This window comes from Alosa alosa, chromosome 15, assembly GCF_017589495.1.
Source record: "Alosa alosa isolate M-15738 ecotype Scorff River chromosome 15, AALO_Geno_1.1, whole genome shotgun sequence".
Taxonomy (NCBI): Eukaryota; Metazoa; Chordata; class Actinopteri; order Clupeiformes; family Clupeidae; genus Alosa; species Alosa alosa.
Genome location: NC_063203.1, coordinates 16,394,644 through 16,413,035, shown reverse-complemented (window position 1 = coordinate 16,413,035; position 18,392 = coordinate 16,394,644). Strand labels below are relative to the sequence as shown.

The following is an 18,392-nucleotide window of genomic DNA, read 5'->3' as shown; positions in this document are numbered from 1 at the left end:
GAGAGAGAAAGAGAGAGAGAAAGAGAGAGAGAAACAGAGAGAGAAAGAAAGACAGAGAGACCACATGAGCTGTCTCTTTGCTCTCTTAATGTTGTGATTGAATTCCTTGATCTCTCCTATTCCCTGTGAAGAAAGACAGAGAAAAAAAGAAACCTTGTTGACTTGACCGCCGGCTATCAGAGAGCGTGGAGATACCGGTGTGAGAGTACATGTACTTGAAGTCTGAGCCTTGTCTCTTAAGGAGATGTCAAGGCAGACGGACACATTTCTCCTGGTGGTGTAGTCACTAGTCATTGTAGCGCTGAAGTAAAAACACACACACACACACACACACACACACACACACACACACACACACACACACACACACACACACACACACACTCAGAGGGAGCCTCTACTCCAACACACGTAAGTGGCAGCAGAGGCTGGTGTGAGGGACAGTGTGGGCTATAGGAGACGTGTACACGTGTGATTGTGGGCCACTGTCTGCCTGCTGCCTGCCTGTCTCTGTACAGTAGGCCTCTTTTTTTATTTACTCTTTTTTTTCTTTATTGTGCTTTTGTTTCTTTCTTGTTTGATTTTTTTTTTTTCCCTTTCTCTCTGTGTACGTGTCTTTTCTCGTACTCTATCTCAGCCCCTATCCCTGTGTGTGTGTGTGTGTGTGTGTGTGTGTTCCATCCTTGAAGGAATCGTTCTGACAGGCCCTTGACTCACTGCCTCTCTCTTTGCATGGATGGAGCAGCCAGAAGGCTGAGCCGTTAGTCCTGCCCATGCTGTAGTCCTCCTCTTCCTCCTCCTCCTCCTCTTCCTCCTCCTCCTCCATTGCGCCTTGTGCTCAGATTACCCCAGGATGTCAAAACTGTTTCATTGGCCTTTCTACCCTTTACCCACCGCTCAAAGTTATGCAGAGTTCAAAGAACTTCATTCCACATTTGCATGGAGTGCATGAAAAGTGTTGTCAGCACCCCAAAATTCACATCAATTGCTAGAACAATGCATAAGGAAACGATTCCTGTTTTGTTTTGTTTTGTTTTGGTTTTGTTCTATTGTGTTTGGCATGTGTTTTGTATCCTATCCTTACGCCGTTTCCCTGGTGACTGACTGACCCTCTTTTCAGGAGGCCGCCGCTGTGGTTCTGAATTCCTTTCCCTCAGTCCTACTGACACACTAACCCTATCAACGAAACATGGAATTACTTCGTCAGGAATTCAGCCCACATGTTTTTTCCCTCCGCGGCATTTTTCTCCCCGATACCCTCCCCACACCTCGCCTTTCACTTTTCTGCTACATCACATGGTCAGTCAGGTGACAGCCGTCCCTTAAGATTAGGGGCCTGCAGGACTCTCCTCAATGGGGACATTGTGAGGAGCCACGGCTCTCTCTGGCCACTCTACGTTCCCCGTTTAATCTATTTAGTTGTGCTGGGCTGGGGCCGAGGGGAGAACCGCGGAGGTTAGGAAAAGTGCAGCGTTCTGCTGTGGTTTTGTTCTCCGTTCCCTCTTAGGGGACTCTTAGAAAGCCAGGAAAGAGGTCCACGGTTCTTCAAGACAATAAGGCTATTTTTATTTCACTAGTCCCTGCCCACCGCCGAGCAAAAAAAAAAAAATGCTATTGAGGTGAAATGGCCTCAATGTCATTGGGACACTTTGTAGCACAATGTCGAGATTGTGTTTCCTACAGCAGTAGTTTCGTTTAGCCTGCATTTAGCCTGCATTTAGACTGCATCTCATGTGGCTCTGAAGATTACAACAGGTGACATGGCAAGGACAGGGTAGCTCCCAGTCACAGTGCCTACTGTATGTGCTGCGACATTGTATATAAACGGACATCATGGGGCTGAAATGACCCCTCAAAATCACACTTCTGAAGTAGCAATTCAGATCTATCCTATCCTGTCCTTCTCCTCCTTTCGTCTCTGTCTGGTACCTGAACTCGTCTGCACTGTCACAGCAGGACTCCCATTACTGCCTCGTACTGACAGACTCAGGGGTGACCTTTACTGCTTTTACCTCAGACTTATGGAGGTCTCTTCATGCACTCTGCACTGCACTCTCTTCTATCCCCAAACCTCCCAAAGGCCCAGACCACATCTATTATTCACCACTGTGAATATTTCATGCCACGACTGGCGCTTCTGATTGGCTAAATTGTCTGCAGGGATGCAGTAATAAAACGTAATGAAACGTTAAATGCACCTTTGGGTGCTCAGATGGTCTCTTCCTAAAACGACCTTTCCAGTCAATTCCATGGTGCCTCTACTTAGTTTATGGAAACATGTGATGACAACGGTTATCTTTGTTTTGTTTTTTTTCTTTTCAAAGAGTTGAAAATCAAAATAAAAAGCGAGCAACCCAGTAGTGGGCAGGGTTGAATTTTGCCCATCAGACACACAAACAAGCGATCAATATTTCCTAGAAGAGGTTAGCCAAGTACAAAGGACAAGCTGGCGGAAGTCCTGTGTTTTGTAAGCCAAGCCGACAGGCAGACGTTCACTGTTCCATTCGGCCTCTCGGCTCTGTGCCCTTCAGAAAACAAAACCCAAGAATTCCGGACAGAGTGAGTGAGGCAGAAGGATAGAATGACAGAGAATAGAAATAGAATAGAGAGTGGATACTCAAAAGACAGGCCATGTGTCACTGTGTGAAAGCCACATTCCTTAAGAGGAAGAGGTTGAGAGCGTTAGATATAACGTCCTTGAAAAATGTTATACACACTCGCGAGAGAGATGATTATTTTTTAACAGACACAGGGTTATATCTGGGTGATGTGGTGTGGGCGGACTTGGAAAAGTTGTGGGTGTGGCACTGTCATTCAAATAAAGCTGCTTTTGATAATGGTTACAGCTGACGCAAGCCTGAAAGATGTGTAGAATTCAGTGCCATAACCGCTATGATTTGAGGTAAATGCACTGGTAAATGACTTGCCGCTATTTCCTCTTGGACTGTGACTGATGTTTCTCTTTCTCTTTTTTTGCAGTGAGGGCGTCTTCAAGTGCCCAGAGGACCAACTACCCCTTGATTATGCCAAGGTAGTGTGACCCACTTTTATTTAACTTGCCTTATTTTACTCTCCAAACACCATCAAATTCTTAACACCAAACAAAATATGGGGGTACATACATGATCTCTACCTCCATCTCCACCAATAGACGCTATGCTGGATTTTTTTATTTCTTAATTTATTTTGAAAACATCAAAACAACATAAAACATGTTTTCCATCTGCTAAAGCTCCACAGCAGTGACTAATGCTGAGGCAAATGCCACCCGAAATGAACATCACCATAAGCTATAAACAGCAGCCAGGCTGGGGTGGATCGCAACCCCCCCCCCCCCCCCCCAATCCCCCCTCCGCCAGGCCATCCCCAAGCCCAGGTCTCAGCCCTCAGCCCTGGGGGCCTCTAGGTAGCTGGGACGAGAACCATGGCTATTAGCCGCCCTGCTCCAATGAGCCTGGCTAATTGCGCTAACAAACAACCCCAGGGCTGTCATCTCCCCCCCTCGGAATGTCAGATCCCGTTCCGAGTGGAGAGGACGATAGGGCAGAGAGTGCGGGAAGGAGTGAGAGTGAATCATTTGTGTTTTTTTCCCTTCATATTTTGGTTGTTTTTTCCCTTAAAGATTTTTCCCAAAACAATAACTTGCTCCCAATCTAAGTGCTCGGATGGTAAAATGTCACTGGGCAGAGCTTGATGATAAACATGACCAAAAGTTATTTTTGTTTTTGAAAAGCACGCCATCTTTCAGAGGGTGGTTGATGGAGTGTAAGTTAATATGAAGCCTTCAAGCTGTCCACAGACACACGGCTGCCATTTTTAGTCTAAAACGTGGCTCTTTCATGGTTGAAAAAACAAGGTGGGTGCGAGGTCAATCTGATAAACGTGACCGGGAAAAGCAAACACTGAAACCGCCATCACTAACTGCCTGGCCCGTTTGTTGGGAAAACGCATATCGCTCCGTCTGTGAGGTCACTTGTCATGTTCCCCACTCACTGGTGCCCTAACTTATCTTTTTAATTAACTTCTCCACTTGGGTTTCGCCCCATCTGTTTCTTTCTGTCTATTTTCAGTGCATTTATTCAGATTACATGGGAGGGAAAGATAGATGGTCGTCTGTGTTTGGAGAAGAATAATGTCCCTGTCAGACGTTACGTTCTGCCATTCGATGCTAAAACATTGGCGATGATGTTGCCTGAAATTTATTACCAGCTATCAAGACAAACCATGACAGAAAAAACACTTTCAATTACTGGATGGCACTTATTCAGTTACACCACTCCAACACTATACAATCTGAGCTAGTCCATAGCATACTTTAGGAGCTTACTGCATATCTGTATTTCCTTTGGCACCATTGTACAGTTTCAAAACACACTCAAGATTTTTGTGTAGTCTTTACTAGGTTCAATTGTTATTGTACATGCAATACCACAAAGATAGGCTTTTGTAAAACTTATGAAGATATTGTTAAAATGGCATGGCTGTAGACATAATCTAAATCATAATGACAGTGGTAGAAAATGTGGAACTTGCTCCATTTAATATCTCGGGGCTGCGCTGCAATCAAATCTGACTGTTTTGTAGCGTTAATAGAGACATGCCCATGTGTCATTGGGCAAGGTAGATCTACATGGCAGAGAGGGGCAGTGAAGCATCGCAAACAAGAGACTGGACAGCGAGGCTGGCTAAGTCACGTTACTAAGCGTGCACGCATGCAGTGTTTGAGTCGATGGCATGCTGACACACTCATTTAAGCACACGCATACGCACACAGGCACATATATACACACACACACACACACACATAGGCACATACACACACACACAGGCACATACACACATACTCACATGTGCACACACACATACGAACACGTGCACAGTGCATGTCATGTATGTGAGATACAAACTCAAGTATGTGAGATACAAACTTTTAAGTATGTAATGCACAACTACTCATACACACACACACTCCAAATTACATACTCACACATTTGTACTGAGAACCAGAAACACACACACACACACACACACACACACAGAGCACACTTTGAAGACACAGCACTGACAGGACACCTGTCACAAAGCATTATTTACTGTAGGCCTCAAAGGCCACCCACACACAAGCCTGTGAATTACCCCCCTGCTCTCTCTCATGCACACCACCATGGGAACATCCCTCCAACACACACACACCTCCCAGTCTTCTGAGACTGTCCCGTGTAGAACAAGCACACACACACACACACACACACACACACACACACTCAAGCCTTTCCTGCTGTCACTGACTGCTAAGGCCAGCCTTCCCCCTCAGTATTGAGAGCCTCTGAAGAAGCGTCCCAGTAGTGAGTGAGGGACTTGACTTGGCTGTTTTGAAAATGTTCTCTCTTTTTGTGCGAGCAGACAGCGTAAACCCAGGCCTGGGGTCTCTGAGCAGCTTACCTTCCTGATCCGCTCGGGCCCGTCGTTATTAAAAGGTCTTTACGGCGGTTCTCCGCAGATTTCACCCCACAGAACAATGTGGGAGTGTGAGGGTTTGTTTTAGAGGATTTGCCATCTTCCACCACCCCCCCACCCCCTATCCTCAGCACACGTGATCCTCTGCAAAAAAAAAAAAAAGAAATCTTATTGCGGGTATCAAAGTCGAGTGTGGCAGAGATATTAAGGTCAGGAGGTGCCCTCCAATACAAGACAGCTCTTCTTACTTTACCGATATAGGAGAAACAGGATACATGGCTGTTTTGTGTTTTGAGATTTTTTCAAGGTTAAAAATAGCCTCACTGTCTGTGCCTGCTCTTGATCAATTATTGATTGGAGTCTCTTGAACTACTCACTGCACTCTTAACCTTGGCCAGGAATCCGCTAACCGGCTTCAATACAAATCCATCGACCACTCGTGTCGCCATGTACCTTCATGGTCAGACCACTGTTCTCCACGGCGTTCTGGTGTGGAAAGGCTGACGCAACAGGCCTAAATAAACCTAAGAGTGGCTCACTGAAGGTTGCCCAGCCAGAGATCGAAGTGAAACGGATCTAGCCCTTATCTGACAAGGGTTCCGAGGCATCCGTGCCGGCACTAGACCAGATCTGGTCCAGACTGAGTTAGTGGCGTCATGTTCCGGTTGTAGTTCTCATTTAGTTACTGGCTCTGGAAAGTAAATGGCCAATCCCAGAATCACCCAGTGAGTGTCTTGGGTGGCCTCTGCGTGATCACTGTTTCCATAGCACGCTGGAAAGGGTTGGTTTGGTCTTGCACAGTGAGGGCTCATGGAGATGGAGAATTGTTTCCAGCGAGGCGTATAGTGTGGCCTGCTCTTACATCATCAGAGAGACTTTAAATCCAAGTGACCCCTTCCCCCAGACCACCCCACCCCCACCCCTACACTAACCCCCACTGCTATCTCCCCCCGCCTTTTCTTATCACTGCACCGGAGGATTTGACTTGATTGGATCATGAAGCACCTCAGTCATATATTGATCATGGTGGACTATAGGAGCAGAATATGCAATGCCCTTCTCTTGAATTTCCCCTGGGGATCAATAAAGTATCTATCTATCTATCTATCTATCTATCTATCTATCTATCTATCTAACCATTTCCTATTACAATCTCCATATTACTGTCTCCAGTCTTCTCTCCCATCACACATTCATGGCTTTAATATTAAAGCAGTGAACAAGAATGCAGGGGTTTAGTCAGGCTCGACTGTATCGAGCATCCTCTCTTCTTAGCTCACTGGAAAGGGTCCGACACAGACCTGCGCTAGATCAAGGCCAGATCAGTGGACCTTGTGCTGGATCCCTCGTTATTACCATTGCAATCTCAGTGAAACGTCTTCTCAGACCTTAAACACAGCTGAATGCTGCTCTGACCAAATAAACCAAATTCTCTGGATAGCTGGAACACAGCTGATCTCCTGTGTGGATCTTCCAGAGGTGGTTTATACTGTACAGAGAACAAGGACGTTCATTGAGTGCAGACCTCTAAAAATACTGTGTAAATGGATTATATATAGATCATCCACATAGTATTTAGTGCTGTTCTTGTAAGCAGATATTTTTGCACATTCGGCTAAAAGTAGATGGGGAGAGTCCAGTACTCACAATGCACCCACTTCATCTCTGTATTACTGTGTGTTACTGTGTGTACAACTGCTACAGTGTACTAAAAGTATTTAGTATTTGACTGTTTGTTTCTTGTTTTTTGTTTCTTTGTGTGTGTGTGTGTGTGTGTGTGGTGTAGATCTATCCTGACCCCGAGCTGGAACAGCAGATCCTGGCTCTAGCCATCCGGTGCATCCACAGTGAGGAGGGCTGCCGCTGGAGTGGACCCATGAAACAGCTGCAGGTCAGTCTGGGGCCTGTGCCAGTCTTTCTTTCTTTCTTTCTTTCTTTCTTTCTTTCTTTCTTTCTTTCTTTCTTTCTTTCTTTCTTTCTTTCTTTCTTTCTTTCTTTCTTTCTTTCTTTCTTTCTTTCTTTCTTTCTTTCTTTCTCCTCACTGCTTCTGTCTATCTGCTCCTCCCTCTATGTCTCCTCTCTCACTCATACATTTCTTAAAAGCACCTCTCTGCTCATACATGCTGTAAAAACTGGAGTGTTCTGCCTCTTACCGTCATGTAAGAGCACGTAGAGGTGATTTCCTTTTCTCTTGTGTGTATGACCATGTTTTATTTATTTTTAATGACCTCTGTTCTATCTTCCTTTGACTCCTCTCTCTCCACCTCCCCCACCCCACCCCTTAGGGTCACTTCTCCACTTGCGCCTTTAACGTGATCCCCTGCCCCAACCGCTGCGCCATCAAGCTGACGCGCCGCGACCTGCCCGAGCACCTGCAGCACGACTGCCCCAAGCGCAAGGTCAAGTGCGAGTTCTGCGGCAGCGAGTTCACTGGCGAGGCCTACGAGGTACATCCCTAACACACCTCTCTGTGCGTGTGCGTGCGCGTGCGTGTGTGTGTGTTGTGTTCTTCGGTGTCGGAAGGTTTTCATCTTCAGACTGTTGCTCATAGGGAGCAGTTCTTTTGATGCGCTGATTTGCCTATATAATGGTTAGATATTATACTCTTTCATAAATGTGTGTGTGTGTGTGAGTGTGTGTGTGTGTGAGTGAGTGTGTGTGTGTGTGTGTGTGTGTGTGTTCAGGCACACGTGTTGCAGGCCACCAAAGCCAGAATGAGCAAAAGTAAATAGAATGGTGATTTATATTGAGTGTGAGCACAAACACATACACGCCCAGTGTGAGTTGGCTTGAGTTGTAGCCTGGCGTTTACTAAAGCACTTTGTAAAGCTTCCACTGCAGGCGATCTCATTGACCCGTTGGATGGATTTGTTTGTGCTAAAAATCTTTGCTGCCTTCCAACACCCTTAAGCAAACCAGCAAACCAAGACCCTTCCAACACCCTTAAGCAAACCAAACGGCTGGAGTTTGCCCTCCAAATTATATTTTCCAGTCACACACACACACACACACACACACACACACACACACACACACACACACACATTTTTCTCTCTTTCACTGTCTTTTCTCTCTCTCTCTCTCTCTGTGTATGTGCGTGAGTGTGTGAGAGAGAGAGAGAGAGGCGTATACACATGCACATCTATGAATGCCATACTTGTTACTGTATGTTGACTTCAGGAAGTGCTGTGCAACAAAGTCCCTCTATGGGCGCACAGTCAGTCTACTGGTGCGAATAAAAAGGCTAAACGCTGCCCTCATCATGGATTTGAGTCCTGGGTAGAGAGAGACACACAGACACAGAGAGAGAGAGAGATGTTTAAATGCTTGTGTTTAAATGCTTTGGCAATTAAACAATATCTGTCATGCTAATAAAGCACACTTGAATTGAATTGAAATGGACACAGAAACCAAATGAAAGAGATAGTCAGAGAGAGAGATTGAGAGAGAGATGGAGAGAGGGGGACTTACTGAAAGAAAATGCCTGAAGAAGAAATACACAAACACATGTTTCTTAATATACATCCCCTCCTACGTTTATATGCTAGTATTGCTCACCATGCAGGCCATAAGCGACAGGCTCGTGTTACCACGCAGTCTGTAGCAGCGCTCTTTCTTTGTGCTAATTTCAAGAGCAGCTTGTGAAAGTGCCTCAGTCATAAACAGATGTAATTGTGTGAACAATTTGAATCGGGGTGGCTTTTAATAGCCAAGGTTAAAAACAGTAACGTGGAAGATGGTGTTTTTTTTCTAGTGTGGATACTGAACCCTGAATGATCATTTCTCTCTCTCTCTGTCCCTGCTTTTCTCTAATCCCTTCTTTCTTTATCTTTTGCTATCTCTTCTCTCCTCCCTTGCTCCCCCTCTCTTTATCTCTACTCCTCTCTCTCTCTCCTTGTCTCCATCTCCTCTCCTCTCTTCTCTCTGTCTTCACTCCCTTCTTTCTTTCTCTTTTGCTATCTCTCCTCTCTCACTGTCCTCCCTCTCTTTATCTCTCTATTCCCTCTCCTTCTCTCCATCTCTCATCTCTACTCCTCTCTCTCTCTCCTTGTCTCCATCTCCTCTCCTCTCTTCTCTCTCTCTTCACTCCCTTCTTTCTTTCTCTTTTGCTATCTCTGCTCTCACTGTCCTCCTCTCTTTATCTCTATTTCCTCTCCTTCTCTCCATCTCTCATCTCCTCTCCTCTCTCACTCCCCCTCTTTATGTCTATTCTCCCCTCTTCTCTTGTCCTCCCTCTCTTTATCTCTACTCCTCTCTCTCTCCTTGTCTCCATCTCCTCTCCTCTCTCACTGTCCTCCTCTCTTTATCTCTCTATTCCCTCTCTCCTTCTCTCCATCTCTCATCTCTACTCCTCTCTCTCTCTCCTTGTCTCCATCTCCTCTCCTCTCTCTCTCCTTGTCTCCATCTCTTCTCCTCCCCTTGCTCCCCCCTTTATCTCTAATTCCCTCTCTCTCTCTCTCCTTTGTCTCCATCTCCTCTCCCTCTCTCTCTCTGTCTTCAATTCTTTCTTTCTCTTTTACATTCCTCCTCTCTCACTGTCCTCCCTCTCTTTTATCTCTCTATTCCCTCTCCTCTCCATCTCTCATCTCTACTCCTCTCTCTCCTTGTCTCCATCTCCTCCCTCTCTTTCTCTCTCTCTCTCTTCACTCCCTTCTTTCTTCTCTTTTTGCTATTCTTGCTCTCTCACTGTCCCTCCCTCTCTTTATCTCTCTCTATTCCCTCCTTCTCTCTCCATCTCTCATCTCCTCTCCTCTCTCACTCCCCCTCTTTTATGTCTTTTGCCTCTCCCCTCTTTTCTCTCCTCTCCTTCCTCCACCTTCCCTACAGAACCACCACAGGGCATTCCCTCTCCTTCTCTCCATCCCATCCACTCCCTCTCTCTCCTTGTCTCCATCTCCTCTCCTCTCTTCTCTCTCTCTTCACTCCCTTCTTTCTTTCTCTTTTGCTATCTCTCCTCTCTCACTGTCCTCCCTCTCTTTATCTCTCTATTCCCTCTCCTTCTCTCCATCTCTCATCTCCTCTCCTCTCTCACTCCCCCTCTTTATGTCTATTCTCCCCTCTTCTCTCCCTCTCCTTCCCTCCACCTCTCCGCTCCCCCTGCTGCAGAACCACCAGGGCATCTGCCCCAGGGGCGTGTGCCAATGAGAACAAGTCAGCCATGGCCGGCTGCCTTCAGCACAGCATGGCCGAGTGCCCCAAGCGCACGCAGCCCTGCAAGTACTGCGGCAAGGAGTTCGTCTTCGACACCATCCAGGTGAGTCCTCGTCGCCAGTCCAGTCCACACCTCGCCATGCCAGGTCGTGTCAAGCTCCTGCTGACCCACACAGAGAGCTGCCTCAGACATCTCAACAGCTGGTCTCTCAGCCCACATACAAATAGCAGGTGTCCTTCACCCTAAATCATAGTTACCGAGTGGGAGGCAGTTTGTGCCATCAGTTCTCAACAGATAATGCACCTGCTTTCACTATAACTGTTAGGAGTTTGTCCATGAAACAACCAGCCTAAAACTTTTGCTACTTGCTAAACTTATCAAACACAGATTGTCTTTGAGGAGGCCGGTCTTGTGTATGTTTTTGACCCCCCTGAGTCTTTGCTGAGGCTGTACACAAACTTCAGCAGGAGGGAGGATGCCTAGTGTGGGAGGACTTTGATGTGCTGGTACTCTCAGCCCTGTGTGTGTGTGTGTGTGTGTGTGTGTGTGTGTGTGTGAGTATAAGAGTGTGTCAGCGTTCCCTCACAGCGGTTGGTGGGTGGGTGGCATGATGACGGTTCAGGGCCGTGCAAGTGAGGTGGCACGGGGCAGAGGCGGATGTGATCGCTGGCTCTCAGGAGCGCTCGTGCTAGCCTGCTGCCAACGCCACTGGCACGGCCAAGTCCCCACGCCCCCGAACTCCACCTGTGCCCAAACACACACACACACACACACACACACACACACACACACACACACACACACACACAGGACACAGGAACACACTCACATATCCTCTCATATGCACATAGGCACAAATGCTCTCTCTCACACACACTCACGTGTTCACGCTCACACATTCACGCTCACACTAGCACACATTCTTTCACGGCCACATGCACACACATGGGGGCACGCTAACATATACACACACACACACACACTGAATCCCTGACACCTGGTGGCCTGTGCTGTTCCTGTGAGGAGATCCCTTTCACAGGTTCGTGTTGGGGAGTCCTCTTGACTCATAGGTCACCAACGCCGTCGCTGCCGGCGGGATTCCTCTGGTCCCCTCACTTCTCGGTCCACTCACCCACATGTTCCGGCGCCGGTGTTTGCCCCTCTGCTGTGTCTGTCCTTTTCGGGAGCCTCTTTAATTGACCTTGATGACTGCGCCATGTGCTCTCAGATTGGCCAAGGGGAATTTCTCTGTGTGCTTGTGGCGCTATAAAAGCCCAGACTAGCCATCTCTAATTAGTGACATGTTTAGTTTAGTTGTATTCCGCTGATTGCTACAGGCTGTTGTATTCATTGTGTTGGGTCAGCCTCAGTGTATCTGTATTTCTCCAATCCTGTTTTATTTATAAAAGGATCTGAACAAATGATAACTTGGCAAATAATGTTCAGATGCTGCAGTCCCTCGACAGGGTGTTTTATTCACACTGCTGGTACATCCTTAGTGTTTCCGTGTGATCCGATTTTTATTTCTGAGAAAAGAACTAAACAAATTCATGGTGAAGCAGTCAAGTCATGTGTTAATGTTGATACTGCAGCTCTATCCTCCTCATCCTCATCCTCACCTCACCTTGCTATTTCTCTCTCCCCCTTCTCTTTGGTACACAGAACCACCAGTATCACTGCCCCCGTTTCCCCGTGCAATGCCCCAACCAGTGTGGCACGCCCAACATTGCCCGTGAGGACCTGGCCAACCATGTGAAGGAGAGCTGTGGCAGTGCCCTCGTCCTATGCCCCTTTAAGGATGCCGGCTGCAAGCACAGGGTAAGGGCATTGGTGGCAACACGCACGCACACGCACACACACACACACACACACACACAAAGAAATAACACTTAAATCCACTTTGTTTTAGTCACTTAAAACAGCAGCATGTCTAAAGAAAGACAACAAGATTACTAGCGGTATTCACACCAGCTTCATTTCAGTGGGTTAAAAAAAAATGGCATGAGTCCTGAGGAATTCTTTTCACGTGGCTGAATTCCAGACAGGATGCCAGCTAGTCATGAGTCAGACAACTGCAAAACATCTTCACCCCTCAAACCTCCCCGTCCCCTGTCCCTCCCCCTGCCCGTTGGGACTGACTCACTGCCCGGATGCCAGGCTGCCAGCTCCACTGCCCACCCAGCTAGTGGCATCACGTCCCTGACAGTGACAGGCACTGACCTGTCTTTCAGCCTCACGTCCTGGTCATACCAGGCAGCTGGCAGAGGCCAGTGGGCACCAGTGTGAGCAATCAGGCCACAACACAGGATGGAAAACACTGACCGCAGCGTTAAAAACATCCACTTATTCACTGCGTAGTGCACTTGTCACTTGCTAATAACCATCCTACAGTTATTCATTGTATAGAGCACTATGTATGCACTATGAAGGCATGGATCTGGAGGAGTGGATTTTACTTTTTACAGTAAAATCATTGAAAACTTCATTAAAGTTTCCTATGTGATGTTGTGGTTATAAGAAAAACATTTCAGAGTTTTTTTTCTATTTTAAAGCTTCAGTCAGTGACACTTTAAAGTACAGTATGTCTACGAGATAAGATTACTGTCTCGTTACTGTCATTTGGAGTCTGTCAGGCGTGATTGGTCAGCTTTTCCCTATTCTGCTGGTAATTGAGCATCTAGAATTAAATGCCGCACATACATCCCAAATTACTGGATCAGCTGCCATAACTGCTGTACGGAACAATGACTGTCTTTACAGGGAAAATGCAGGAAATCTGCCTCTGGGGTCCGTTTTAATGAGAGTCACACTTTTCCGATCTGACCGGGCATTTTTTATTCTATTTTTGAACACATTAACTTGATGTGAATCGGATACAGACTCTTTGTGTGTGTGTGAGAGAGAGTGTGTGTGTGTGTGTGTGTGTGTGTGTGTGTGTGTGTGTGTGTGTGTGTGTGTACGCTCCAAACTTTCTTGTCGCTAAAGCAGGCTAGTTTCCTGCTTGGAGCAATCAGCTTTGTTCTTCCTTGCAAACCGGAGGGATGAGAGAAAGAGAAGAGAGAAAAAGGAGGAAATCGGGGATGCTGAGTCCATCATTTATGGAGGAGGCGGCCATGTTTAAATTCATAAAGGCCCCTTCTTGTGCTGGAGAATCTGCTGAAGGATTTCGGGCCACCGTAGTAATGTGCGCAGACAATCGCTCTGTTCTTCTGGAAAAGACCTTCGAGTTGATGTCCCCCTGCTGCCACTTTCCCTGGGAGTCTCCCCAGAGTGGTGACCGAGTCTATTTCCTTTCAACTTAAGTGGAAATCAGTGGTCAAATTAAATTATTCTCTTTCACAATGATTTTCACTTAAAACAGCTTCAAAGGCATTCCGTGAAGTCAGTGCTGTGTCATAAAGCTAATTGAATTTCGGGTGCTGATGGGACTATAGTGAGCCGTGGATCTCTCCTGCACACTCACCGGCCTGCAGCCCCACAAACTCCCTGCAGCGTGCTTGCACAGCCATATTCGATTGCATATTTATGTTCAGTTCTTTGGGATGGTGGGGAGGGACGTTGAAGTTTTGTTCCTAATACTCTGGTTACCGACTATGAGGCATTGTGTTGCAGACTCTCTGCATGGTTCTTATGTTATGTTAATGTGATGTTAATGTGGCACTGTGAGACAGCACTGCAGTGCATCTGAGATCACATGAGCTGCTACGGCTTCACTCACATCTCAGTCTGTATCTTGCAGAGTCACAAGATGGTGATGGCCAACTAGCTGCATTTGGGGCAGTTGATAGACAAGTTCTTTGACAGGGAGCCTTTTTGAGTCTAAACAGCGGCTTGATTACCAGTCCAACCTAGACTATAGACCCTTTCAACAATAAAAACAAAAACAATGCTTGAACGTTCTATTTGGGCCCCAATCTACTTCCTCTGCATTAAGATAACATATGGAATGTTAAAACGGAAGCCTTGTGGGGCCAACTATGATGCTGAGAATGGAACTCTCTTGAAAGGGTCTATATCCGTTCCATAACGCCCTCACTCACTCTTTTCTTCTTTTCTCTCTCTTCCTCTTGCAGTGTCCCAAGATGGCGGTCGGGCGTCACCTGGAGGAGACCACCAAGTCGCACCTGACCATGATGTGCAGCCTGGTGGTGCGCCAGCGGCAGGAGCTGATCGAGCTTCGGCGCGAGGTGGAGGAGCTCTCCGTCAGCCATGACGGCGTGCTCATCTGGAAGCTGTGCGACTACTCGCGCAAGCTCCAGGAGGCCAAGCTGCGCAACAACCACGAGTTCTTCAGCCCGGCCTTCTACACGCACCGCTATGGCTACAAGCTCCAGGTGTCGGCCTTCCTCAACGGCAACGGCAGCGGCGAGGGCACGCACCTGTCCATCTACATCCGCGTGCTGCCCGGCGAGTACGACAACCTGCTGGAGTGGCCCTTCTCCTACAAGGTGACCTTCTCCATCCTGGACCAGAGTGACCCGTCGCTCTCCAAACCACAGCACATCACAGAGACCTTCAACCCTGACCCCAACTGGAAGAACTTCCAGAAGCCAAGCGCCGCCGCAGGGGGCGGAGGAGGCGGCAGCCGCGACTCCATGGACGAGAGCATGCTGGGCTTCGGCTACCCCAAGTTCATCTCGCACGAAGAGATCAAGAAGCGCAACTACATCCGCGACAACGCCATCTTCCTCAAAGCCTCCATAGAGATCCCACAGAAGATCATGACCTGAGCTGTTACGTGTTAAAAGAAGAACCAAGACGATTTTCTGTCATGTGAAGTCACAAAAGAGTCATATGGATAAGACTGTTTGTTTTATTTTCTTTGTGATTTTTTATTTTTCCGTTGGTGAAGACTGGAGTAGATGTGCTTAAATGCATATTCTGTTTTATAGATTACCTTCCCCACTCAGAAGCACTCCTAAAGGACTCGGAGGTTGTCTGTGTTGGTTACGTCTGTCCAGATGGAGAAGCTGGTGATTTTTTTTTTCTAAAAATGTAGGAGATTTGAAGTGGTTGGTCTGCAGAACCATCACTCTGAAACGTTTTTGTTTTAAAATCGTTATCCTTCCTTGGATTGCTTTTTGACACTTTGTTTTTCAATCTGCATCAAAGCCTTGGGGGAAAAAAATCAATAGTGCCTAGAGAGAGTTGTTTTGGAAATTCTGTGTTTTTATTGTCTCTGTGATGCAGATATAAATATAGAACAAACAACAAACAAACAAAAGGCGAAGTGTGGCAAGGAAAGCAGTACGGTCTTTGCACTTAAGCGGAATGTTTGTTTAACGCTTCTTGTCTGAGGTCGGACTGAGACACTCCTGAAGCTTGTGAAGAAAAAGGCTCGAAGATGTTAGGAATTCAACAGGGACACTCGAAACACACTTGCCTTTTTTATTTACACACTCCTCTCTCACCCTTGTGCTCAGTGCCGCAGTTCACGACCTTGTGTTTTCTTTTCCCCCTGTTCGAACGTTTTAAGTGAACTAACAGCAACTGTGAGGTAAACAACGTTTCTTTGTCTATCCATGTCCCATCACTCTAGTAAGATGATACTGGATGGAAAGTTCTAGAAAGCCAAACTAACTCCACCCTGTTGTCTTTGTCTAACGACAGATTGAACTCCTCGTAGACTTTAGAACCATTTAACTACTGTTCTTTTCGAGCCACCATTGCATTTTGAAATCTGTAGCACTTGATCAAGATCCAGGCACACAGCTGCTTATAGTTTTGATTAGACACGCCACCAGTTGACTCCATGTTTGAGGCAGTAGGAGTTACAGTTGAAAGCTGTTCATGTGGGCCTTAGTTGAAAAGAAGAAAAGAAGCCTCCACTGGCTGATGGGGAGGTTCCTGGACCACGATAGCTAAAGGTGCTAAATATAGTCAGTGTGGGGGAGTCGGAACTCACACACACACACACACACATACACAAACACACACAATCGTACTCATTGTCCTGTGTAAAGCAGGACCTACACACGTGAACGAGTGCAGAGATAAAACGCAGCCATGGAGAGTTTGTTTACATATCGGGAGAAAGTTCCATAGTGTCACTCTTGGCCTGTGTTTGGAACTCTTGAAACCCCCTTCCAACAGTTGGAAGCAGTGGTAGTGTTGATGAGGGCTTCTTTTCTTTCTTTCTTCCTATCTTTCTTTCTTTCTTGGAGTGGACAAACTGTCAACCAATGGAACCAAATTGTTTTTTTTTCACATGTAAAACTGTGAGCAGTGAATTTGAGCTTTATTTCAAGTTCAATGTGTTTGTCGATTCTGTTTTGTTTTGTTTGTGTGTTCACTTTCATCTGGCTGGTGTTTGCTGGCACTTTGAAAAGGTGCCCCTCCACTCCAAGGGGTTGGTGGGACTTGAAACAGTGAGGTGCTGGTAACCATGGTCACCACTAAAGCAGAGGACTCTTAGGAAAAGGAGTGGGGGGCTGAGGCCTAATGAAAGATGACTGTCTGTGTCACCCAATCAGATTGCAGATGGACTGGTGGCAGAGTTTTGTTTATAAATGTTATAAATAAATATATAATATATGTGAATACTAACAGTTTGGGGGGCAAGGGGAGGGGTGCTGTTTTGGAGGACGAGAGATAAGGCAGAAGCACATGAGGTGTTTTTCTTTTTTTACTTGACAAGGAAGTCTGGGGATTTGATCATGCAATGATACCAGCCAATATTTTACAACAATTTTATGACAAACTGAGATTTCATTGTATGTTTTTTTTTTTTCTTTTGTCTTTCTTTTTGTAAGATACTGTATTTTGCAAAAGTTTTATACAACATGTCGTCGAAGTGTGGAGTTCTGAAGACGGTGGACAGGAGGTTGTGGTGCTTAGGAACTTCAACAGCCTCCCGTACGAGTTGTCATCTCTCATTGATGTTTGGGCTTGATTTTCTTGCCCTCTTTACTTTATTTGGTCTGCTTTCTTGGATTTCAAATACTCAGATGTTTCTGTCTGCATTATTTCCTCTTAAAAAGTATTTATTTTAAGGAGCCATCGCCTAAGCTTGATTTGAAGCGATTGGCCCTCAGAAGAAAAGAGCAGAAAAAAGAAAAAAAGTGTTTTTAAAAAATGTCAACTCATGGTTGCTTGTAAAATTACCCTTAAAATAATAAAATACAGTCAATATAATGTTGTGCTATTGCTCTTTATTTGTGGTGTTCTACACACATTTGCATGGCTCAACAATCTGTGTGGCATGTGTGGACCAGGTACTCACTGACCCTATTGTTTTTGTGATGCTAGTTTCAGTCACATGCCACCACTCTCTGTCCCTCTCTCTCTCTCTCTCTCTCTCTCTCTCTCTCTCTCTCTCTTTTTCTTTGTCCCTGTGTCTCTTCCACCGTGAGAATGCTGTCCCCACAAATATTTACAACCACTGTTGACAATTCTCCTGTTTACATTTACACACTATTATTTGGTCTAAAGGCACGCAAGGCAAACCAGGGAACATCCCATCTGCAGTGTCAAGAAAATGCATCGCTGCACCGCCGCATAACATATAAATGTATTGCTCTGTCTGCATGACCGCAAGCACATTCCCTCACTTTGAGCAAAGAACGAGCAGCGGACGAGTGCTGGAAGTGGAGACAGAGGAGGGTAGACTTGAATAGTGATGCTTCTCAGCCAGAGGGGTCACGCTGCCTGACGGTCCTTTGAGGACCCATGGTCCCCTTTGTGGCTGTGGAGAAGAGAAACATTTAATTGAGAGGCTGGCCCGAGTCAGCAGATCGGCCGGCCAGCCAGCCAGCCAGCGAGCACTCCTCCTGAACGGGACTTG

General features: G+C 46.4%; 1 protein-coding gene across 1 annotated transcript in view; it reads left to right on the top strand.

The window, feature by feature from the left end:
• Window positions 1-17,743, top strand: part of traf4a (tnf receptor-associated factor 4a) — a 39,733-nt gene extending 21,990 nt beyond the window's left edge. The window contains 7 exon segments of the mRNA XM_048265201.1: window positions 2,980-3,031; window positions 7,244-7,348; window positions 7,743-7,904; window positions 10,564-10,586; window positions 10,588-10,711; window positions 12,272-12,427; window positions 14,683-17,743. Coding sequence (XP_048121158.1) covers window positions 2,980-3,031; window positions 7,244-7,348; window positions 7,743-7,904; window positions 10,564-10,586; window positions 10,588-10,711; window positions 12,272-12,427; window positions 14,683-15,339 — 1,279 coding nt within the window. The 3' untranslated portion in view covers window positions 15,340-17,743.
• The last annotated feature ends 649 nt before the right edge of the window (window positions 17,744-18,392 follow it).